Genomic DNA, 17728 nt, shown 5'->3' with positions numbered 1-17728 from the left:
CCTCAGCTTGTGGCACGTGTAAATACATTTTATTAAATTGCATTTTACTATTGTAGGACGACTTGCCAAAGTATATCTGGGATTAGAGTATCAGGCATATATAATGTATATAGCAAGCCAGAGGGACAAGGTTGTCTTAATTCTGCAGTGTCCAAAGTTTTTATTGTATTTTTTTTGTTTGGTGCTCGACACCTTGCAGCTTTGATATACCATATAGTGGGCCTTTTCTCGCCTCCCTACACTTTTCTCATACATACTCTCCCAGGTATTTGTGCTCCCTACCCTGCACTCCAGATACCATGTTACCTACCATCTGGACAGTTGCGAGATCAGTCTGCGTGAATATAGGAGTCATCTGCTTATTCACGGCCGGCTTTCTGCATCGGAGAGACTGAGAGGGGGTTGTAATCAACATGTGCTGACTCTAAAATAGGGTCCTCAGTGTGGTGGGAATAAATCAATGCATTTCTTGTGTACTAGAGAAAAAGAGATAATAATGTAATAAAATAAAGGCAAGGGCAATTATTTTTGTACGGTATAGAGAACAAGCTATTGACTTGCACTTCTACACAAGTACCCCCCATGCATAACCATAGTAATTTATATAACACGTGAACATGACATTTCTAGTCTGTCTTTATAGGAAGCTTGAGAATTTTATTGGAGCCCCCTGTCTTAAAGGAAATTTTGCCATTCTGAAATAAGTTAAACTTTTGTATTTGGAAACTTACAGTATGTTCCTAAATTGTATGCTTAGAGTAATGTAGCAGGCCAAAAGGTTCTGTTTTATATACAAGTAAGTCTCTTTCTTTCGGGTGTAAAAGCAGAGTGTAGCAAACGTCATTTACATATAAAAAATTGATGGAAGTACATACAATCAGATCCATCATTAAAGGGGTTATCCGGACACCGGATGTTTTCATTGGTGTGCAGGGAGCGGGGTAAGTACATTACCTGTGAGGGGCCCGGCACGTGGGGGGGATGGTTCTGAAATCAGATCACCCCTTTTAAGTTATAGAATATGTATAATTGTCTAGCTCTGAACACCCTCCTCACTCACAGGTATTGCTGCATTGCTTATATAGTTCACTAGACGTTGAGCGGGTTTTCCATAAACGTTTATCCCCCATACACAGTGTAGGTATAAATATATGATCACTGTGCGTCAGACTGCTGAGCCCCCCATCAGTCACCAGAACAGAGGTCCTGAGTCCACTGTATGAATGGAGCAGTAGTGCACATGTGTGACCATCGCTTCATTCACTGGACCGACCCCTGTTCTCATGATGGAAGCGTCCCCTATACTATGTAAGCGACACATGTTTATGTGAAAACCCCTTCAATAAAAATCATGCTCGTATTCATACATATGTGAAGGACTTGGAAAAACCAACAACCTTTCCTTTCATAGCCTCCTTCATTTTAAGACTTGAGTAATAATGTCATAGCTTCCCTTGCTATGAGTGTAAATGTGAAGTTTTGTGCTTCATAGTGTGTGAGAGAAAATGAGCTTTTTGTCTGCATGTATTTCACAAAAAGCTCTTGCCTTTAACTACTGCCCTATCTGTCTTCACCGTACCGGCTTATTCATAAAGGTTATGGAAATCACATCCCTTCACTGCTGGGGATGGTAGTCTTGGGAGAACACAACAGGTTGATCAGTGCAGGATACAAGTGTACACTTGATATGTTCTTATCCTACAACATGCATAGTGGCTAGTTTCAGACAAGAATGTCCCGTGCGGAAAGCTCGCACCGCGTGTGAGCGTGATTTCCCGTTATGAACAGGTCTTATTTCACAGGACACCATGGCATTATACTGATTTATAATGCTGTGTGTATCTGCATGAGCAGTATCTACTGAATTATACAGTCAGTATAATTCTGTAGAAGTGAGGTCATGCAGAGAGACACAGCTTCCATAATGGGGAATCATGTTCACACACAGCGTGATTTTTAAAAATGACATGCTTTTCTGAAAGAGGCCTTAGACTTTATTCACTTGTCCATATTGGTGATCTATAATATGGTGCCCATCCTGCACCTTTGTTCCCACCCCACCCCCATGGAGGCACCCATAGGATGTTTTCTTATAGGTTTAACATACAATAGTCCTATGTTCCTTATTACAATGATAACTCGTGATAGGGTCTTCACACAGTGTGCCACATGAATTGGAGCTGAAAGTGCAGTACACCGTGAATAGTTTTCTGCTTCCTGCTCAATCCAATGTCTTGTTTTCGGTGCTGGACACTTCAGAAATCAGCTGATTGCCGGGTTAATGGGTGTCGAACCCTAACCCATCTGATATTGATGACCTATCCTGAGGATAGAGCATCAGTGCCGAAAGACTGGAAAACCCCTTTAAAGGTCCGCTTACCCACAACTGTGGTCAGGTAATGGGTTGAGTTGAACACCAATAGTTGAGTTGTCTTCTCATTGACATTTTGCAGACCTAGTAAAAATATACGTGTTAGGACTTATTTTACTTGTTAGCCGAAAGACAGGACCACGTCCCAAAATTAAAACTCCAGATCCCTAAACTCATTCAGGCCCAAGGTAAGACTTAAAGGGGTTGTCCGAGTTCAGAGCTGAACCCGGACATACCCATATTTTCACCCAGGCAGCCCACCTGATGTTGGCATCAGAGCATCTCATGCTCCGATGTGCTCCCTTGCCCTGCGCTAGATCACGCAGGGCAAGGGCTCTTGTTTATCATAACACACTGCCGGGCGGCACGGCAGTGTGTTTGGTGATGTCACTGGCTCTGATGGGCGGTCTTTAGCGCTGCCCTAGCAGTTTTATTGGCTAGGGCAGCTCTAAAGTCTGCCCATAAGTGCCGGTGAAGTCACTGGGCTTCCTGGCAGCCCTATGGAGAGCCCCGGTACGTCACTGGAACTCATAAAAATGCCTTTGCACTGCGCGATTTAGCGCAGGGCAAAGGAGAGCATCAGAGCATGAACTGGTCTGATGCTCAAGTCAGTGGGGCTGCCTGGGTGAAGATGAAGATATGTCCGGGTTCAGCTCTGAACCTGGACAACCCCTTTAAGTCAGATCTCAGACAAGACTGCTAAATCTACTTCGAACCTTAGGACCGCTAAAATGAATTCAAACCCCAGACCAGACTCCTAAAATGAATTCAGATCTCAAGGGTCTACCTTCCTTCAAGGCGCTGCTGCACACAACGCTTTACCTTGGATAATGTCAGGAATCTTGTGTTGCCCACTCCCCAACGGTAGTTCGCTCCTGATGACAAAGCATCTGTGATGGCAGGTCTCTGGAATCTGATCAGCTGGCTTTCAAAATGGGTATGAACTGCGGTCTGCTGGTTGAAGAACTCTGCCATAGGGACTCTTTATTCTAGCAGTATGCATAGCCTGTGTACAGTGGTACAGTCTTCTCAGAATAAATGTTTCGGTAGTAAGCCACTGTTTGTGACTGATTTGTTATTATTTTCTAAAAATGGGTTTAGAGATTTATCTTCAAGGTCTCTGAGAAGATCCATTCCTGGGTTTATTGTAAATGCAGTTCTGAACCATGTTAGTATGTGGGAGATTTATATTATATACTAGATGGTGCTAGAAGGATTAATTCGGGTAGACTTGTATGGGTTTTTATTTTTTTTAAAGAGGTTGTCTGAGTTATAAAAAGTCGGGCAACCCCTGTAAGTGGCTTAAAAGAGCAAATGAATGAATACTCATCTGCTGTTTTGCTCCCTGTTTGAGAGCTGTGCTCCCGTCCCACTGCTGATCTAATCTTCTTGGCTGCAGCAGTGATGAGACATCTCTGCTGAGGTGACTTTGTATGCACAGAACGTCACCGCTGCAGCCAGAACAAAGAACAGTGGTGAGGATCGGAGAGCATCGCAGGAAGTAGCAGAGGGAAAAAAAACGGTGAGCATATATTTGTTATTTTAGGCAGTTTACAGGGGTTGTCTGATTTTATTTTTTATTTATATTTTTTTGTCGGTGTTGCAAAAAGAAAGAATAAGTATAGTCCTCAAGTCATATTGACGGCGGTGCTGTAGACACCAATGTGATGTGTATGGAATGCTCTTTCAGTTTAGAGGTAGAAGTTGTCTGAAAGTTTTGAGGTTTGATCTTGAGTTGGAGGAACCGAATAACAGTATTTTTTGCATAAGAATATAAAGTGGTAATGTACGGTTTTTCAAACTCTGACTTCCTTACTGACATTGATTAGCAGTCCTGAATATGCCGTATTTTTGAAAACATAGTAGTTTGCATGTGTGAACATCTTCATTGAGAATGAAGTGTTTCAGTTCTGAATGTTCAAATTTAATATTTCATGTTGGGTCCTCCGAGAGAGAGATGCTCTTAGCAGCTGCTCTCTACACTGGCCTAATGCAGGTCCTGAACTGGGGTTCTGTGCTGTGCCCCTGTTTATAATTTTTAAGGATTCTCTAGGGACTGGTACAGCGCATGGCAAACGTGGTGCCCATATTTAAAAAAGATTGAAAACTGGCTGAAGGACTGTGTCCAGAGAGTTGTGGTCAATGATTCCTATTCAGAATGGTCCCGGGTTATAAGTGGTGACCCCAAGGTTCAGTGCTGAGCCCTTTATTATTTATTTATTAATGATATTGAGGAGGGGATTAATAATTAACCATTTCTATTTTTGCAGATGACACTAAGCTATGTAGTACTGTGCAGTCTATGCAAGATGTCCATATACTACAAGCTGACTTGAACACTGAGTGATTGGGCATCAACTTGACAAACAAGGTTCAATGTGGACAAATGTAAAGTTATGCATCTTGGTAGTAATAATCTCCGTGCTTCATATGTCCTAGGGGAAGTAACACTGGGAGAGTCACTTGTAGAGAAGGATTTGGGTGTCCTTGCTGATGGTAGATTAAATTACAGCGCACAATGTCAATCGGCTGCTTCTAAGGCCACCAGGACACTGTCATGCATTAAACGAGGCATGGACTTGCGGGGCAGGGATGTAATATTACCACTTTACAAAGCATTGCTGCGGCCTCATCTGGAATATGCAGTTCAGTTCTGGGCACCAGTCCATAGAAAGGATGCTCTGCAGCTGGAGAGAGTACAGAGGAGAGCGACTAAACTGATAAGGGGCATGGAGGGTCTTGGTTATAAAGAAAGATTAAAAGAATTTATTTAGTCTTGAGAAGAAACGTCTAAGGGGGGACATGAGTACCCTATACAAATATATAAATGGGCCATACAAAAAATAAGGTGAAAAGCTGTTCCATGTAAAATGCCCTCAAAAGACAAGGGGGCACTGCCTCCAACTAGAGAAGAAAAGGTTCAGTCTTCGGAAGCGTCAAAGCTTCTTTACTGTAAGAACTGTGGAATGGACTTCCTCAGGACGTGGTCACAGCAGGAACAGTGGACCGTTTTAAGAATTAGTCTAAACCCTTTTTAAAAGTAAAAAAAGATTAATGCTTATGAAAACGTGTAGAAATCTGAGTCTCAATTCGTTTTGTGATTCGCATCCCCACCTATACGAATTTCCGCTTATGAAATTCGTTCACACTTCGTTTGTTGGTAAAAGGTGAATTGTGTTATGTAGTCCTCCCCTGCATAACAGAAACGGACTGATCCATTTTGCAGCCCATAGTCTTCTATTATGACTGAATGAATAACGAAATGCCTCTAAAGGCATTCCGTCATAGAATTGCGTTATGGTCCGTGGTAAAAGAATTCATAACGCAATTCACCTTTTACCAACAACCGAAGTGTGAGCGAATTTCATAAGCGGAAATTCGCTCATCTCTACTGATGACCTATTCTCTAGATTGGTCATCAGTATCAGATCTGTGGGGGTTGGACCCCCTGAACCTTCGCCAATCGGCTGTTTGAAAAGGCAGCAGCGCTCGCAGTAGTGCTGCTGCTTTCTCTCATCTCGCCAAGCACACACCAGACATTGTATAGCGGCAGTGCTTGGTATCACACCTCAGTCCCAATCACTTCATTGGTGCTAAGCTGCGCTTAGGCTATATGGCCATTGCATACCTCCCAAATTTGGGGGCTGTTGGAGAGAGACACTTATGGTTTATTGCGTGAAAGTTCATTTTTCCTGTATATTTATGCGGTTTAATAGTTTCCTAAAACCTAGGTGCGTCTTATAGGGAAAAAAATACGGTACTTTACCTTATCTAGGAGCACTTTCTCCTTTCATCTTCTCTTTTCCTTTGATCCTGTTTTCTGTCATAGTATAGTTAAAACTGAGAAAGTCTCAGGAGGTCATCTGAAGAGGGGCCCAATCTTGTGGCAAACTATAAAACTGTAAGTGGCTGGAGGCCTGGAGCAGGCACCTCCATACTGTGTCCTGTCTGCAGTAGGACAAGATCATTATGCCCCGCCTCCTTGGCTCCTCCCTTTCCTCAATCCGTCTCCAGTCTGAAAGTGAAACAGATCAGCAGGACTCCTTTATCTGCAACCCCCAAGGGCATCTCTAGTCCTGGTTTACCTTTTGACATCCATTTCTAGGTTGTGTTCCTTTAATCCAAGCATTAGTGAAGAGATGAGTTGCTGCAGATTTCCCCCAGCCTACCTCCTCATAGCCGATGCATAATAAGCAGTCAGATGCAGTTTATACCACCCACCAGCTTCCTCCTCACCTTCTGCATACATTGGGCGCCTTTATGAATCATACTTTTGAGTTGTCGTGAGCAACACTTTTGATGTTGGGTATAATATATTTTTTTTTTATATGTTAATATGCTGTGGTACATTACAGTCACTGCATATTAGTTTTTAGATTTTGCAGAGACTGAAATAATTCACAGATATTAGAATAGCACTAATTAGTTGGTGTTATCTCCTCATTTCAGTTTTTTTCTTTGTTGGACTCTGGTCTAGGGCTGCAGCTAACAATTATTTGAATAATCGATTAGTTGTCAATAATTTCATTGATTAATCAGGGAAAAACACCAAAATGAAAAAAAAAAAGGGGTTTATATGAATTTACTTAAATTTATTTTCAAAGACCATAATAAAACAAATTTAGGAGTTACATAATTTTGCATTACAATGTAAAAAAAGACAAGTTATGGGGGATCTGTGGATGACACGCTGTTAGGCGGATCTGTGGATGACACGCTGTTAGGCGGATCTGTGGATGACACGCTGTTAGGCGGATCTGTGGATGACACGCTGTTAGGCGGATCTGTGGATGACACGCTGTTAGGCGGATCTGTGGATGACACGCTGTTAGGCGGATCTGTGGATGACACGCTGTTAGGCGGATCTGTGGATGACACGCTGTTAGGCGGATCTGTGGATGACACGCTGTTAGGCGGATCTGTGGATGACACGCTGTTAGGCGGATCGGGATCTATGGATGGCACAGATCTCCCAATACACTGGCCACATCAGTATTCAGACTATTCCTTAACTGGCAGTAACTTTTACTTGAACTTTAAATTAGCTCTATGATCTGTATTACCTTACAAATATAATGAAGCTCCAGTAACAGGCAGAGCGGGCGGTGGAGTAACGTCACTCACTCACATGACACACCTGCTCCGCCCACTTTATGAATGAAGCAGGCGGAGCAGGTGCATCACGTGAGTAATGAAGCTCCTGTTACCGGAGCTTCATTGTAAGTTAATAAAGATGCACTGATTTAAAGTTGAAGTAAAAGTTACTGCTGGTTCAGGACCCTGACCGCCTGCTTCCACCTCGCATAGCAACGAATCGGCACCACAAATCAATGTAATTAATACATTAATTCAAGCATAGGAGGCCGCAGGTGCCGGCAGCGGTATCACATACCCGGCACCCAGCCTCAATAACTGGGCATGTGATCCACCGAACCGTGGCAATTAACCCCTCAGGTGTGGCACCTGAGGGGTTAATTGCCGCGGTTCGGCGGATCACATGACCCGTTTTTGAGGCTGGGTGCCGGGTATGTGATCCCGGTACCGGCACCTTCGGCCTCCTATACTTGAATTCATGTGTTTTACATTCATTGGTTGTGCATTGGCCACAGCTCCTCCCCTCCTCCTCCCTGCTATCTCCCCACTGGTGGCAGCGGCAGCTGCGTCAGTAGGGAGGGACTCCCTCCTTCTCCACTGTGCTAGTGAAGAGAACATGGCGCACGCGGAAAGCTGATACTATACTGTGCAATACCCGGTGCAACCCTACTTCTTAGAGCCGTTAAAAACAGGTACACTAGGACAATGTGGCCTTCTAGGGAGTTAAAAAAAAAATATAAAAAAATACTCGGCTCATCCACCTGCAGAGGCAGTCACTCCTCCCTTTATTCAAAAGGACCTGCTGAAAGACCTGCGCTCAGGACATGCGCATGCTGGGGGCATGCGGTGATGTCATCAAGCAATTGCGCATCCAAATACTTTTTTTTTTTTTTGTTAGTTGCTAAAATGAAATATTACTGGCGGCCACTATGAGGGCTATTATTACAAATGGGCAGGATTATTATAGATGACGGCCACTATGGGGGACATTATTACAGATGGGGGCCACTATGGGCCATTATTACAGATGGGGCCACTATGGGGCCCATTATTACAGATGGGGCCATTATTGCTGGGCGCCATTATGGGCAACATTATGTGTACCGAGGGCTCTGCAGGGGTTGGGAACTTTATAAAAAAAAGCCAATGAAATTCATCAGTTTTTCTTGGCCATTTTTAACAGTGTGAGAAACGGACATGCAGCATGGATGCACAAATGGTTTTTAACTGACTTTTTTCAATTTTAGTGTAACTTAAAGGGCTTCTGTCACCCCACTAAAGTGGTTTTTTTTTTTTTGGGCTGGTGAAATTAGTTATATTGCGATATATCACAATATAATTGTGTTACTTACTTTGATCCAGCAGTTTCTTCAAAAAACGAAGTTTTATCATATGTAAATTCGGTCTCTAACAGCAAGTAGGGCGGCTACTTGCTGCTAGCTGCTGCAGAAATCCGCCCCCTCGCCGTGTTGATTGACAGGGCCAGCCGGGATCTCCTCCTCCGGCCAGCCCTGTTGGCATTTCAAAAATCGCGCGCCTCTGTTGATTCGGCGCAGGCGCTCTGAGATGAGGAGGCTCGTCTCCTCAGCACTCCCTCAGTGCGCCTGCGCCGATGACATCTTCTATTTCGGTGATGTCATCGGCGCAGGCGCACTGAGGGAGTGCTGAGGAGACGAGCCTCCTCATCTCAGAGCGCCTGCGCCGAATCAACAGAGGCGCGCGATTTTTGAAATGCCAACAGGGCTGGCCGGAGGAGGAGATCCCGGCTGGCCCTGTCAATCAACACGGCGAGGGGGCGGATTTCTGCAGCAGCTAGCAGCAAGTAGCCGCCCTACTTGCTGTTAGAGACCGAATTTACATATGATAAAACTTCGTTTTTTGAAGAAACTGCTGGATCAAAGTAAGTAACACAATTATATTGTGATATATCGCAATATAACTAATTTCACTAGCCCAAAAAAAAAAAATCACTTTAGTGGGGTGACAGAAGCCCTTTAAAGGGGTTCTCCAGGAATTAAAAAAATGAAAATACTTAAATATTATTTTATAATAAATAGTAGGACAAGTTACTTCACCACAATGAGCCATAGTGCTGCCTCATCCTCTCTGCTCTGATCCTGAATGCAGGTGAATCTCTGTGGGAATGGAGATGATGAGGAGACATGAGAGGAGGCGAGGTGTGGCTAATGAGCAGCAGCACTTGTATACATTCTCCATTACCACAGTCCGTCCTGTCTGTCCTCTCTGTACTTCATGTCTCCTCATGAACTAAATTCCCCAGAGATTCAGCTAAAGTTCTTATCTGTATTCAGGACCATAATCCCTGACAAGTAGAGAGGAGGAGGCAGCTCTTTACCTCAGTGTTGTAAAGTAACTGGTCCTCATGTGTGATCAGGACAGGTTTTGTGTGAACTAATGGGACCGCGGTCATTTTGTTTCCTCTGATTGCTAATACGCAAGTCCCCAAGAGTCCAGTTTTTTACATTTTCCATAGCATTTAAAGGCATTGTCTCATGTAGAGATAGTTAATACAAGCCACTTAGTAATGTATTGTTACTACTCATATTGCTTCCTTTGCTGGCTGGATTCATTTTAACATCACATTATACATTGCTCGTTTCCATGGTTACAGACCACCCTGCAATCCATCAGTGGTGGTTGTGCTTGCACACTACTGTAAAGTGTCAGCCTCTGGTGGTCAGAACAGTGGAAGCTCACATAGGCTAGTGCTTTTTCCTATATTGTGCAAGCAAGACCACCGCTAATGGATTGCAGGGTGGTCTGTAACCATGGAAACAAGCAGTGTATAATGTGATAGAAAAATGAATCCAGCCAGCAAAGGAAGCAATATGGGTAATAACAATACATTTAGTAAGTGGCTTGTATTAACTTTCTCTTCATGATAAATGCCACTTGCTGAAGTGAGACAACCCCTTTAAAGCTGTGCTGAAATACATTGTCAGGACTGCTGTGCATGAGCACTTGAGTCTTCATGTTAGCGCAGAGCTCGGCTCTGTATAGTTTTGGGTACTTTGAGTGTGACAGTGCAGACCTTTTTACAGAAGAATACTGCATTTAGAGTGCGCCTGTGAGTTCTCCTTTTCCTTCCCATGCAGTTTGAGTTCAATCAGGGAAAGCTGTCAATCACTGTGATCATTGCCTTAAAGGGAACTTGTCACCACAAGATGCAGTGCAATCTGCAGTCAGCATGTTCTACAGCCGGAGGAGCTGAGCAGATTGGTATATACCAGATTGATATATAGGTTTATGGGAAAAGACTAAGTAAAACTTGTAATTTATGACCACCCCTGTGCTCTTTACCTGATAACTATCCCTGTATACACACTTACACAGAGAACGCTGTCAGTCACTGATAACACCTCCCCCCGCGGATCTTAAATCTGAAAAGGCAGAGATATACGGTAAATGTATAAATTAAAAGTTTTACAGAATCGTTTTTCACAAAACTATAACTCAATCTGCTCAGCTCCTCCTGCTCTATAACCTGCTGCCTGCAGATTGTACTGCATATCAAGACCAGGCCTTTCCTCCCACTCATGACCAGACACACTTGTGTTTTTTCACTTCCTCGAAAGCCATATTTTTTTTGGTTTGGTTATTTAAATAATTATTGGGGAAAGAGTAAGTTTTTCTATTTTCTTATAGCACAAAGTACATTTAAAAAACTTTTTAGAATTGTGTCCTATTTCAGTTATGGCTTTTTTTTTTTTACTGGGATTGCTTACACAGGGAGGAGGTAGCTGTGTAGACTATAGTGGCGTTCTAGTTTTAATTTTTGATTATTTTATTAGCATTTTTATCTTTATTTTTTACTTTGTGCCCCCCATAAGGTCATACAGGTGGGGGGACATTTTAAAGGGTTTCTCCTCTTTTTGCTATATTGATGACCTATCCTCAGGATCGCTGCTTGAATAGAAATCCTCGCTTGTACGAGCGCTGCCTTCTCTTCACTGAATCCCTGCTCGCTGTCGACATTGCAGTATAGATGTAATACAGTGAACGGGAGGGAGCAGTTCCATTGAAATAAATGGAACAGCTGAGCTGTAACCACACCTGCCCGTGGCTGCAATGTCGAGCAGGTAAACAGAACACAGCGCTTGTACGGTATATATTGTGGTTGGAGCGCTATTTTTTTTTGGTGCAGAGCTCCAAATCTCATGCATGGGAGCAGACATAGATTAAAAGTGTACCTCCGGAGATATTGAACCGCTCCATCTGACGCCAGGCGCGGAGAGACGCAACGTTACAGCATTGGTGAGTGTTCTGCATGTACTCCGTCTCTCCATGGCAAATTGGGCAGAAGAGTATCCTTGGAGGTACATTTTAAAGCATAGTAGTATTTAACAATATTCTATGTAGACATTACATATATATTATATTTTGTACGTACTGTTATTCTCAAAAGTTTTTCATTCATTGCTGATCAATGCTACATTTACCTTACTACGCCCAAGAAAAGCGCAAGTATCCGAACGGAAAATGTAGTTGGTTTTGTGGGAGTTTTTGCTAAATATCCTACTATGCATATCTGCTTTTGACAACACTTCTAATTACGAAATAAAAATCATATCGCTTATCATGTCAATGCCAAATCTTAAAAAAAAAAAAAAAAAGTTTTCTGAAATGAGAATTTCTGGAAGATCTCTTCCCTTAAAAGCAGTTTTTATTACATAGTTGGATGGTTCATCTTTGGGGAAAAAAGTAAAATGCTTGTTAAATTGTATTACAATAAGGATATAAGAAAGCATAAGCTGTAGACGAGCCATGCACAGTGGAGTTCAGAGTGCACACATTGAACAGCCTGTTTTTTTACCTCTCTCTTTTGAGGAACCCAAATGAACCAGAAGGGAAAGATCGAGTGGAGAGCACCAGGTGAGAGATCCATGACATTGTCTTGGTAGCATTCTTCACATTCCTAATCATTTCCTATCTCATGTCATTTTTTATTTGCCATTACTCTCCTGTTTCCACCTCGTCTTCCTGCTGAGCTTGCAGTATACTTTTAACTCTTGCTCCCTTACCTTTTTGTTTCCTTGTTCACTCCCTGAACCACTTACTCTCTGTGGGCTCGCTCTTCTTCTTTCCCTCTGGAATCTGATCCTAAATAATTTTGATCCTGATGTATTGAAGAGCTGCACTATGTTGTCTTCTACAGCTCATGAGTATTTACCGCGCAGAACAGCACATTTCAGTGGATCAGCAGTGATTTATGAAAAGCTTTTTAAGGCCTGGTCAATACACCACATAGAGAATCTGCACCTTCAAACTGAATGAACACACTTCCTGCTATTGATTTCACTCATACAGTACAATTGGTTAAATCTGTGGGCTTTCCACGTGAAAGGTTCCACGTCCGGTTTTAGTTTCTGCAGAATGCTTAAAAATGTTTTTTTCTTTTTTTTCTTTCCTGCTGCAAATCATTGGTGTTAAAAGGGGGAAATGGCAGGGACATGGATTTAATAATACAAAAATTATAATGTATACTTGGCACCCAAGCCCCCTTCCTTCTGCTGCAGCGATGTGACTGCTGGGCCATTTATTGCCCACAGTGGTCATCTGCGGTACTTATGGGCATCACTGCTGTTTTCATTCAGCATAACAAATATTCCTGCTAAGATTTGATATGTGTGTCCATGCTATTTAAAGAAAAAAATCTTGGGCTATCCTTTTAAGAAAAGTCACATCCTCTACTGTAATTTTGGTACACATTGCACATCAGAATTCAGCTCTCATCAGTCCTGTAACTCTCATAATGCATTGGTGTTCCAGGACTGGAGCTGGACATGTGCAGTTACTGGTGTAAGCTGCCAACCCTAACAACCCTTCTTTGATACATGAGACCCAGTAATTGTTTGTATGTGGCTTTTTCTTTTTAATATCTCCATCTAACAGATAAAGTGAGTGGCACTTGCTCAGTAACATTGTGCTTTGGTATTTTTTATTTTTGTTATTGGAACTTTAAGCATAAACATGTCCGAGTAAGGCATATGAAAGAAAAGAAATTGGAGTGTATTATTATAATTATTTTTTATATAAATTTTTACTTTACACTTGTAATTTACACTTTTACCTGCGGTAGAGATGCCACTTTTGAACATACCCTAAAAGTAGTGACATCTATATCCTGCCTAGTATTAGCATCAAATGGATGCTCACTGATTTAAGGGCAGTGTGATGCTTAGTTTTTCATCCAGAACCACAGCAGATAAAACAGGCACAACTTACCGATATCAAAGGGCCGTCAGCAAAAGTTTTATATCTGTATGATCATACGTCCGGGTAAAATCGAATGTGTATTTCTGCAACAAATCCCAGGCTTTACCTTCACCTGCCACGCATTAGCTGTGGTGTGCTGCAGACTCGCTCTAGGATTTACCCATTAGCATTCAGTGGGGCTAAACTTAGTTTTTTTTCTTATCTGAAATTAATGACATGCTATTTACTTTAATGGCATGTTTTTTTTCACCACACACCAAAAGAAATTTGCGGTTGTATGTGAACGGAGTAGCGGAAATCCCATCCACATGTATAGGATGTAGATTGTTGGCGGATCTCGCACAGATTTAGGTGCAGACATCTTCACACTTTGAAAGGGCATACATTTTTAATTCTGTAAACTATGCGGAGGGTAGCTGCTTACTGAAGTTCTTTTAAAGGGATTATTCAATAGTAGAAATACCCCCCCCCCCCCCCCAACAAAGCCCGGGCACCTCCTATAGACGATACTTACATGGTCTGCGGCACCTGCGTCCCTCTGGATTCCTGTATGGCAGCCACTGCATCTCCCTGTCGCCATATGTTTTGATCGAGAGTGATGTAGGGAGGCTGGTCACCATCGTGGCCTGCTATTGGCTGCTCCCCCCGTTGGCAGATGTTTTCATCCATGCGACAGGGAGAACTTCGGGGGCCGGGTAAGTATCGTCTATAGGAGGGGCTCGGGCATTGGGAGGGGGGTATGTATAATATTGGATAACCCCTTTAAATAAGTTAAAGCAACCCTCCAGTTTAAAGGGGTTATACCATCTTAGACAATGGGGGCATATCACTAGGATATGCCCCCATTGTCTGATAGGTGCGGGTCCCACCGCTGGGACCCGCACCTACAAGGAGAACGGAGCAGAGAAAGTGGAGGAGGGCGCACAGCGCATGCGCAGCCGCCCTCCGTTCATTTCTATGGAGCCGCCGAAAATAGTGCTGGCTCGGTGCCCGGCTATTTCCGTTGGCCCCATAGAAATGAATGGGAGCGTTGGCCGTGCATGCGCGGTGCGCTCCCATTCACTTTAATGGGAGAGGCGGGGAGCTGTGCCTGGTGGTGGACGGACCCTTGGAAACCCGGGGTCCTCCAGCCACAACTCTCCCCGGGTCCGTTCTTGTTGTAGGTGCGGGTCCCAGAGGTGGGACCTGCACCTATCAGACAATGGGGGCATATCCTAGCGATATGCCCCCATTGTCTAAGATGGGATAACCCCTTTAAGAAAACAAATTTGCTTTAGCTGGGGTACAGACAGAACACTTACCTGGTGCCTTCCTTTTCATTGTTTAGCTGCAGATCCGCCAATCCTCGTGCTCCTATTCTGCCATCCAAGACTGCCTGATCCATACTGTGCATTTGGTGGCACAAGGCAATTCCTGCTGCCCTAAAGCTTGGATTAGACAGGCAGATCAGCAAGCAATTGTCGGGAGGGAATCGCTTGCTAGCTAGCGGAGGAGACTGCTGCTATCACAGGAGGCTATGAATGCTATGCCATCGCTTGTCCCCATGTTGTCTAGCGGTTTGCCGGCGGCAGATAGTCATTAGACAGTGTGATCTGCCACCGTTGGCGATTATTGGCCAGTGTTATACAGCATTAAGTTTGGCCATTTCAAGAGCAGGATTGGGCAAGTATGTTGGGCTATGAATACACAGTGTGCTGTGCGGCACTCTTGGATGACAGAAGAAGAGCCTGAAAATTGCGGATCTGCAGTTGAAAAGATGAAAAGGAAGTCGCCATGTAAATGTTCTGTATGTCCTCCCGTTAATCTTCAAATTTTCTTTCTTCAACTATAGGTTTGCAACTCCAGTTTGGTAAAGCAACATCTTTATATACTTTTTATATATGATGGTATATATGATTTGTATCTTGTCTGTTTCTCCAGACCTCATTTGACTGTTCCAGAAAAAGATGACCTGAGGGACTCCAAGCCACGCTCATTGCGCTTCACATGGAGCATGAAAACCACCAGCTCAATGGAGCCTAATGAGATGATGAGTGAAATCTGCAAAGTGCTGGATGCCAATAACTGCCAACATGAGTCACAAGAGAAGTACATGCTGCTTTGTGTCCATGGCTCCCCGGGTCATGACAGCTATGTACAGTGGGAGATGGAGGTGTGCAAGCTTCCACGGCTCTCCCTGAATGGTGTGCGTTTCAAGAGAATTTCAGGCACCTCCATGGCATTTAAGAACATTGCTTCCAAAATTGCCAACGAACTTAAACTTTAACAGAGCTTATTGCTCTGTAAGGGATTAGAGAGACAAAATGAGACACTTACCAGGCACCCCTCCCCAGCCTGACCAGCTCTTTTAACCAAGAGGATGCCAGGATTTCCATTTTGGCTCTGTGCTGGCATGCCCTGGAAAGGGCTCAGCGGTGATATAAATGGAAGCGGGCAGGGTGCTCTGCGATAAACTACTGCTCCTTTCATTGGTGGTTTTGAGGGTTATTTTATTTGAAATAGATTTATAATGTTTTTTTGTTTTTTTTAAAGATTGGGTTTGGGACTCAGATTATCTAATAGACTGCTAAAAAGAATAAGTCTTGTAGAAAGCGAGCTAGAATGGTTGGCCCTTCTATGAAATGTGCAACTGTATCCTACTTAATACAGTTTTACAAATCAGACCACAGCAGATTTAAGGGGAAACATCTGCCCCTTTGCTTTATCCACAAACAGTCCCCAGCTCCTTTGTACAGAGTTTGTTATATAAAAAAAATAATGTCTAAGACACTGAACTACTAGCTCAGGGTGGCGATACAACACAGGTACCGTGAAGACTGCTCAATGTGGAGTAAGCTGTTGTGGGTCACTAGGTTTGGTAGGAGGAGTGGGCATTCCGATATATTATTATTTTCTTTTCCATTGTTATTTTGCCCATCATGTCATAGCATTATGGTTTCTGTGGGATATAAGCTGGTTGTGCAGCTTAGTGGTGGGTACATCTTCAGTTACTCCATGGTACAAAATACAGACAACAATTCTAATGCAAATGTAGGTTAACATATTTCTGTCTAGTTTAAGTGACTCGTCTTTTCCCTTCCTTTGTATGTTTCATTACTAAAAAAGCGGTTATCCAGGTCGGGGCTTTATACAAGAGAGCATAGGAGGTGCCCACTTTGATTTACTCCTCCATGTTCAGTGTTCCCACGTCTTCTCCAGCCTTGGCAGTATGGCAGCACATCACTATTACAATGTCACAGTATACAGAGTGCACCCTTCTCCATGCTGACTGCAGTGATCACAATGTACATATCCGTCTACAGCTAGATTGAAATCCAGGAAAGGATCAGTGAAATACTTCTTTCTTCTGATGGAATGAATGGAGGCTGCCTTGCTGAGGAAATGCCTGTGATTCAGTACATCCTATCGGACTTTCCAATAAACCCCTCAGCGGCAGTTGCAGGATTTATCTGTTGTAAATATCAATTGGAAATCTGTGTGACTCCCAGCTGCAGTTGAGGGGTGAAGTAGTTACCTTTGGCATACAGGGGGTGATTACTTACCAGATTTGCAATTTTTTTTTTTGTGTGAATGATTTAATTGCTGTTTGGAAAAAAGAGAAGTTCTGTGACAAAGACGTTTTCTTATTGTTTTATTAAACCACACCTCGCCATTCTCCGTCTCCCGTACATGAAAGCTTTCAGCAATACGAAACCAACGATCTTACATTGATTTATTACAGCTTACTAATGGAATAAATAGCCGAAATTTCCAGCCACTGCATAGGACTGGCTCGAGAGTAAGTTTTTATTTTATCTCTCTCTCTTTTAAGCTGGTCATACACATTAGATAAATGGATGCTGAACGCAGCAATTTTGGCAGGTCTGGCAGCCTGTCTAATGTATATGGGGGGTCTCATCTGTCGGCTGATTGTCAGGCAGTTGGATTACGCTGCCTGATTTTTTTTGTTCTCTGGAGATAAGCCGGTGCCTGTCAGCAGCGTTCTCATTGTTCAGGACATATACGCGCTAAACCAAACGAGCATTT

The 17728-nt window shown here is 43.2% G+C and overlaps 1 protein-coding gene across 7 annotated transcripts in view; it reads left to right on the top strand.

Moving 5' to 3' along the window:
- MARK2 (microtubule affinity regulating kinase 2) overlaps positions 1-17464 on the top strand; it is a 59613-nt gene extending 42149 nt beyond the window's left edge. For 5 of the 7 annotated variants that reach the window (XM_044269445.1, XM_044269441.1, XM_044269439.1 and 2 more), the window contains 2 exons: positions 12314-12358; positions 15623-17464. In XM_044269445.1, the coding sequence (XP_044125380.1) occupies positions 12314-12358; positions 15623-15968 (391 nt within the window). In that variant the 3' untranslated portion in view covers positions 15969-17464. The remainder of the gene's footprint in view (positions 1-12313; positions 12359-15622) is intronic. The other 2 variants (XM_044269443.1, XM_044269442.1) reach the window with 1 other exon arrangement.
- The last annotated feature ends 264 nt before the right edge of the window (positions 17465-17728 follow it).

The sequence above is a fragment of the Bufo gargarizans genome, chromosome 10, assembly GCF_014858855.1.
Source record: "Bufo gargarizans isolate SCDJY-AF-19 chromosome 10, ASM1485885v1, whole genome shotgun sequence".
NCBI classification, from domain to species: Eukaryota; Metazoa; Chordata; class Amphibia; order Anura; family Bufonidae; genus Bufo; species Bufo gargarizans.
The sequence above is the reverse complement of the archived record's forward strand: the minus strand, read 5'-3'. Positions and strand labels throughout refer to the sequence as shown.